The sequence below is a fragment of the Protopterus annectens genome, chromosome 1.part1 (assembly GCF_019279795.1).
Source record: "Protopterus annectens isolate FY-2018-M chromosome 1.part1, PAN1.0, whole genome shotgun sequence".
Classification (NCBI taxonomy): domain Eukaryota; kingdom Metazoa; phylum Chordata; order Ceratodontiformes; family Protopteridae; genus Protopterus; species Protopterus annectens.
In genome coordinates, this window is record NC_056726.1 from 1,858,471,003 (window position 1) to 1,858,479,167 (window position 8,165).

Here is an 8,165-nt window from a genome sequence, read left to right on the forward strand (position 1 = left end):
ATGATCTGTCCTTAACAAAGCTGAACTGGGTAGGGTACAGTGTTTGGAGGTTCTCAATTTCTCTGTTAATGATATCCATGATGATGCACTCCATAGCCGTGCAGACCAAGCTAGTCAGGCTTATAGGGTGATAGTTCCTGGGGTCTGTTTGTGGCTCCACCTTTGTGGAGCATAATAACCGTTGCTGTGCATTGCTCTATGGGCACGTAGCCTGTGGACAGGCTGAGTTTGAACAGTGTGTTTAGGTGAGGGGATAGTTCATTTTTGAGCTTGTGTAGGATGCAGCCTGGGACACTGTCTGGTACCATTGATGCTGTGTTTTTGGCTTTGGAGAGGGCTGTTTTAACCTGAGTGGCTGTGATTTCAAAGGCACTACATTCTTCTGGTATGGTTATGGGCCCTTTTAGGGGTGAGAGGGGGGTGAAGTTTGCACTGAACCTGTCTTCCAGGATATTGGCGATATCAGTTGGTTCAGCGTATTTTGTGCCATTCTGCAGTAACTCCAAGCAGATCTGAGAATTGCCACTTAGATTCTTGACATAGCTAAAGAATGCCTTGTGGTTACCATTGGATTCCTTGGCAATTTTTCTTTTGAAGCTAGACTTGGATGATTTTATGAGGGATTGTAGTTTCTTGATGATACTGATCAGGGATGTCTTACCTTTTTGGGATTTTACTCTTTTCTGTACTAGTTTCCTCCTTTTATTGTATAGCTTGTTTATGGCAGGGGTCCACCAGACTGGTCTCCTTTTCTTGGAGGAGTGATTCTTGGTTTTGCTTAGGATAGCATGATCCATGCATTCTTGTAGGTGCCTGTAGAGTGCATTAGTAAAGGATTTTGCATATTGGGCAGCGTTATCCTTTAGCATGGGGTATTTGAAACTTTCCACCTCTGTCTTAAGTAACGTGAAGTTTGCTTTTGAAAAGTTTTTCATGGTGGTTTCTTTGACCGGAGGTGTGGTGGAATATGGATATCCAGAGTGATTAGTTTATGGCCAGATCTAACCAGCAAGCAGTTGACCTCCGGTGTGGAACACCGGTCGCCCATGTTGGTGATGACCAGGTCCAATATGTTGTCACCACTGATGGGGGTGTTGACCAGTTGATCCAGTGCATTTGAGTTTATAAATTCTAGGAAATGTTGGGCAAGGGAGTTAGTACTTGAGTAGTTCTCCCAGTTAATGTTTGGGTAATTGAAATCACCCAATATCAGGGTTTTTGGTAGGATCTTTATGTTAACCAGTGTTTCCAGAAATGCGGAATGGGGGTCCTGTGACATGGTGGAGTGATCTGTAGCAAGCTACAATCTGAATTACCATTTTGGCCATTGTTAGTTGCACATGGATGATCTCTGAAACATCATGCTGTGCGACTAACCTGGAGGTGTGGGTATCCTTGATGAATATGGATAGCCCCCCACCTTTTGTTTTTTGGTCCAGGTATTGTGGCCAAAATGTATGGTATGAGTTGTAGCCTGGTAGTGCTGGGGTGCTCTCTGGAGCCTTAAACCAGGTTTCTGTTACTGCACATATACTGATTTTCTCCATACTGAGGAGTGCCTCGAGTGCGTGCATTTTGAGGTTTAGACTTCAGGCATTTTGCATCATTACCCTCAGTTTTTGGTCAGTGTACAAATGAGGTAGTAGCATACATGTTTATATAAATTATAACAAGAATGATCTGACATCAGGTAGAGCAAGTAAGGAACCAGGAAGATAATGCACAACAAGTAAGGAACCAGGAAGATAATGCACAACAAGTAAGGAACCAGGAAGATAATGCACAACAAAACAATGATAAGTAAAGTGAGAGATGGAAATTGTTAGATTTTCACAAAATAACAAAAAATAGATGTCAACTAGATAAGTCATGGAAGAAGGACTAATACATGTCAGAAGTGTAGAGGCAATAGGAAGTGCATATTTTGTAAGTGGCAGTGCAAGGAACAGAATAATCAAAGACAGTGAAAACACAGATTATCCCACAGCAGCAGACATGGATTGCATTGTTACTTTAGCTGTTTATGGATATTTGTGATATGTTAGTCATAAGAAGTGAACAAGGAATGATGTGCAAAGGACAGCATTAAGTCAGCTCTGATTGTAAGTGCCTGGTTAAAAATTAACTCCTAGCTTACTAGTTAAATTATTGGCCAGAGTGTGTCTGTCCTACCTGTTTGATTTGCAGACAAAATAAAGAGGAATACTGTAATCCAAGGACATTTTTAACCAGCCTGATGAATGTATGGTTAACTGGCAGGCATCAGTGCAAATGGTGCAGGAAACTATGCAAATACTTGCTGAGAGATAGTAAACATACGTTCAAACAAACAAGCAAATGAATAACAGATTATGAAAAGATGATGCTTACAGTGGAGCCAGGATACATCTGAAGTATGCTGCTAGTGAAATTTAGAAAAGTGACTGCCCAGTAAATTCTCTTTTTCAAGAAATCTGTACTTAGAATACTGAAAATACCTTGTTACATTATCTACAGAGGATTATATGATCTAACAGTGATGTCAGGACAGAGGCTGTCTGACAGCTTTACTGCTTCTTTAATTCATTTGAGGACTTTCAACTGCTTTACCCTAAAAGAGAATTATCCGAAAGAGATTCATTTCAGCTTGTAAAGGACAGTTAATCTCGATGACGACTAACTAGGAAGAGAACTACACAGTATTAGTGTTTCGGGTGTTTTAAACAACAATGTATCCAAACAACATGGTGAACTCTGCAGCATACAACAGCAACAATGGTAACTGGACCCTCTTGCTGATGGTGGCATATTTTATTTACTTGTTACTTGGGGCTGGGGTATTCCAGCTTCTGGAAAAACATGCAGAAACACAGTCTCGGGAGCAATTCAAGATAGAAAAACTAAATTTCCTGAAAAATTACACCTGTTTAGATGGACTGGCTGTGGAGAAGTTTGTGGAGGTAAGGGGCAAGTACCTAGCAGCAATGATTATCTGCTGTATACACTTTCATAATTCTGTTATTACACTGCTTAGTATTATTAATAATATTGTTAGCTACTTACTGTTGTTACTAATTTAATGCATTGCAGTAGAATTTTATTGTCCATTTTTCAAGATTTTTAGTAGTATAATACGTATTGTTGCACTGGACAAGACATAAACAAATGCAAATTTCTTATGCTAAAACTATTGTTCATAAAAATTTAATCAAACAATTTTAAAATAATGTTACATAGCATTATATTGCTGTTAATTATTGATTCAAATTAGTGTGTGCTTTATAAATTTGTTAATTTAGGATGGATGTTGGCAGGCATGGAACTTGTACACCATGATGCACAGATTAAAATCCTATGGGCAGTATTTGCTCTAGTCAAAAGATCTGTAAGTACTATCAAGAAATATACAGTATGATGCATAACCAATCAGCAAGTAAGCTTAGATGGGTACAGAATGACTTTTCTGCAATGCTTAATAAAACAGATTATTTGACAGTTTTAATGCATAAAATATGTCATATTAATATGAACAAATATTACCAAATAAATAGAAAGGTAAATCTTAGTTGACTAAAATGTACTTCATTATTTGGTAACTGGGTAATGCAACTGGTCCAAAGACCATTTACAAGTGTAGCCTGAGCCAAAGGCACAAAAAGTAATGATCATGTAATTGTAATACAAAGGATAATACAGAGAAGATTTAACATGAAGCAGTCCTGTAAACAGAAAATGTAACATACAGAACTTTATTACATGCATCAGTAGAACTTAATTATACACATCATATCACTGCATTAAGGAATGAATATGTTCTGAAAAAAATCTTAAGCATGTGCATGAGATAAGTGAGACAAACCTATTAGGCAATGAACAGAAGGTGCAAATAAAAGACAGATGTTTACATGTACCTTAATTTGGCATAGCAAATTCAAAATAAAATCAGTCAGTTTACAGATGGTAAATAATATGAAATAGACATAGTAAAATAAAAGTAATACTTTATAATAAAAACATATTAAATCTATGCCATGAATTGTAATGTGACTTCTGGGTTGTACCAAAACATCGATAGGTAGGTTATGGGATTGTAAGCACTGAGAGTCATATTATCAGTTTACAAGTCAGATAAACATCTATATGAGTGCATACTATGAACAATTTCTAGTGGGTACAATATAAAATGGGTGATTATAGGGACCTGAAGGGAATAATCTATTTATTTATTTAACATTTATTTACTGGGAAAGTCCAATTTGGAACAAAACCAATTTTCAGTGGAGGCATGGGGAGAAATGCTCCAGCTGCATGTAGCTTAGTACAGTAGAATAAGAAATGGAATCACAGTGACAAGTTCAAAATATGCCCAAACTTGGGTCCAACAAAAAGATGGAATTCCTCTTTTGCTAATCTACTGTAATATCAGGATTATCTCGTAAAAAAGCAAAAAGACCTAAAAAGATTGAAGCATAAAACAATGACCCAGCTTCTCATAAAACAATGTTTTATGCAGGGGCAAGCTCCCCTTGTACTCCCACACCACCTGATAATCATATACATAAAAACTATGAAATTGCACAACAGCAGGGAAAGGTCAAATTCAGTCTCCGCACACAACAGCCAGCATTAAGAGAGTTCAGTCTTTTAAACAGGCAAGGTAAGGAAGAAAAGTTTGCTCTTTTAAACATTTGATGGTATCAATCACAACTGATATCAGATATAATAATATTAAGTAAGAAAGTGCAGGAAACAAAGATCTGTTAAAATGAGTGTGAATTTTGCTTCAATTTTTTTTTTTTATAGATTTAAGTGGAATTTAAACTCTTTTTTTAATGATCATAGAGCTGGCAATTTTATGTTCAGTCTCAGAAATGTCCTGCATAATACCTGTAGTATGATATGTAGGTCTCCCAGGGGTATTGTGAGCTGTGATGCCGAAGAAGGAGGGCGTCTCCACCCCCTGAAGACCCATTATTTCTCTATAATGTCTACCCTGTTAGGCATTGCTGTATTTAGTATTAAATTCTTTTACATTTATTTTATTATTAGTTTGTACTTTTTTAAATATTTTTGATGTACAATAGTTCCTCCACCTAATGTTCACAAAGTTTGTGGAAGACATGTAGTAGTTGTTTGAGGATATATTTGACATCCAAAATATAAAGTATGCCGAATTCCACCTGGTGAGAATGCCTTTGATAATAGCTAATTATTCTCTGTCTGCTATATCACAGTAATTGCCTGACTTTGGCTTAATAGCTAAAATGAGTGTAGATTGCATTGCCAATAGAAATTATACTCCTGACTGAAGGCTTTGACTACCAAGGTCAGGGTATATACAGAATAAAATACATGGGTCAAGTCACCCTACTGCAATGCTTTTATAATATTCTGAGAATTTTAAGACACTACAGACTGCACTTGTGAGAGTATGGCCACTCTGTGACCTCCTAAAGCTTCCCAGGAAGTTTGTCAGCTTGATGACTGTTGCAAATCCTAAAATCCAAATTGTTGCCTGATGATCAAGTTTAATGGATTTGTTATATTGTGCTTTTTGCTCCCTGTAGTATTACTGCCTCTGGAAGTAAAAGGAGATGATTATCATAATAATAATAAGCATAAATATGGATGAAGGTGGTGCAGCCCAGTGGCCAGCAACAGCTATATGATCTGCAGTCCATCCAATATACTCATGTGTCATTAGGAATGTGTACTTCCCTGATGAAATTTCAGAACCGCAGACACCCTGCATATAATACAAATATTGCAAAAAGAAACCTTGTACTATGAATATCAATGTTTTATTATATTTTCTAATTAAGGGATAGATAAACTGTTTGGGGCATTGCTATTCAGGTCTTCATCTGAGCTACCACCACCAAGCTTTATTCTTTGCCTTGAAATTATCACTGACTGTGTTCATCCTTGTGGGCAACTATGAACTTTTCCCTCTTTCACATGCCCTACCATTGTTTTAGCGCAATAGCTATTATCGCCTTTTTTCTTATGTTTATACTGTAGAATTTTCAACTTCTTTTGCAAAGGAGGCACAGCAATGCTATGGCTCTTCTTTTTCCCTTTATGGAAAACTCTACTGTCCTTAGACTCATAAACATCTTTTCCTTTTTTTGTCCTAAGGATTTCTGTTATAAATGTCAAAAATCCACCCATATCTTCTTGAATTACAGCAGTGGATCTGAGAATAGTAGCTCTGGTGTTTTCATCACAGTAAATTACTCCCCACATTTCCTGAATTCTCTGCACTGTTGTTGTTATTGTCAACTAGTTAGTAGTTGAACCATAGGTGAGCCTTTGCTCTCAGATTAGTTTTGTATTTCTGTTCCCTTCCCCTCCAAAGAGTTGCCTGATGACACTGCACTGACTTATTTTTAACCATCTGCTGTATTTGCATGAAGCAAAGAGGATGCTTGGCTGCCTTCATTTTTCATAGATAAATATTAACAAAAGCATTTTGTAGGTTACTGCATGCAATAATGCAGTTTAAATGTATACTGCATGACTTCCGATGGTCTTTTTATTTGGATTTGTCACCCAGTGCCTGTCTGTCTTTGTGCATTCAGCAGGACAGCTAAGACTTTAAAAAATGTTTTGAGAATCACTACAAGTCTTATGGTGCTCTACATGCTCACTGCTTTTTTTCCACGTATATAGTTTAAAACTTATAAAAAACGTATTGGAGTGTGTGTTGAGGGATGGTAGGAGTCACAGCCTCACAGCCTACGTATAGTAACTAGATTCACTTTCCAGACATTTTTATAGATCGTTACCAATTTAATGCACTGTCTTACAATTACCTTTGTACATCTACTGTAGTTATTTGTGCTATTTTGTTTTTGATGTGCTGTTTTCCAACTTTTGTAAATACTATCTTACTTTGAAAAGAGTCATAGGTAGGACCAGTACTCTTTCCTGGTTAACAAATGTATAAATAAATAATTAAGTAAATAAAAAAATATATAGTGCACACTATTGCATTTTTTCCAACTATTTTGTTATACCCACTGAAAACATGCTTGGAGGAATAACCCTTCCCTACCTTCATAAAGTCGACAAAGATAGCAGAAAAAATCTGATACTCTAGAAATCTACTGGTGGACAAAGAGTGAATGCTCGAACTTAATTGCCTGCGGTTCAATCCATCAATGACTGGAGTTTCTGTATAGGAAATCACTGTCGGTGTGTTTTGGGGAGAATTTCCCCCTTCTTTGAGTTGGTTCATAGATTAGTACTAGGCTGCCCGCCCGTGGGCCCACTTAAAGCTAGCCCCCACCCATGTGTGAGAATCCCTGCCTTTGTGTAGTCTGTAAGGTAAACACTTAAACCCTTCTGCCAACCTCCCACATGGAGTTATTATATATAAATTCAGGGGGTGTTGGGAGCTTGCCCCCAACATGGGGGGTGCAGGGACGGCTTGCCCCTTGCAAAAAACACTTAAAGAAGTGGGTTTTTTGCATTTTTATTTTGCAAATACAGTTTGGGATTCAGTGCATTCACTTTTGTCCATTCAAAGTGGAAATAAACAAGCTCATTTTGTGAAAGATGACAGATTTCAGATAACCCAACAGATGAATGGAACCCTGATTGTATTAGCATTGTAGTTATTACTGAAAAAAATCACAGCACAAATTGGTACTGCTATACAGAGAATTTTAGAAAATGTACTCATACATATTTCATTATGCATTCAAAAACCACATATGATTATATACGTTACTGCCAGATAAATCTAATTGTTGGAAGATGAATCATTTTTTCTTCCAGGGCAGCAGTATTCTCAGGATATCCTCAGAGGCACTGTAACATTAAACACTGCATCTTCTGAGACTAAGTTTGTCGTGTAGCAGAAATGCCTGAGACTATATGGAAAGGAGCTGGGATGGGTGCTAGAAAACATGAGACTTTTTGCACATAATCAAACCAGGAGTATGCCCTGACTGATGCTACTATGATGAGGTTTGACAGCCAAATTAACAGTGAGAATCAAATGGGAAGCATTCAATAAATAATCATGAAGAAAATTAACCCTGATATAGATTTAACTGCCAAAATCATAATTATATTATAGTCTGTGGCTTTGTTGTTTTTCTTTACTAAGTTCTTTAGCAAACAGGTTAGTAGTCCACAAGCTTGACATAAATTGTATTCGCACACACAATTTGCATTTA

General features: G+C 37.1%; 1 protein-coding gene across 1 annotated transcript in view; it reads left to right on the top strand.

The window, feature by feature from the left end:
* Positions 1 to 2,708: 2,708 nt before the first annotated feature.
* LOC122816723 (potassium channel subfamily K member 16-like) overlaps positions 2,709 to 8,165 on the top strand; it is a 614,095-nt gene continuing 608,638 nt past the window's right edge. Inside the window, exon 1 of the mRNA XM_044089717.1 lies at positions 2,709 to 2,939. Within this exon, the coding sequence (XP_043945652.1) occupies positions 2,709 to 2,939 (231 nt within the window). The remainder of the gene's footprint in view (positions 2,940 to 8,165) is intronic.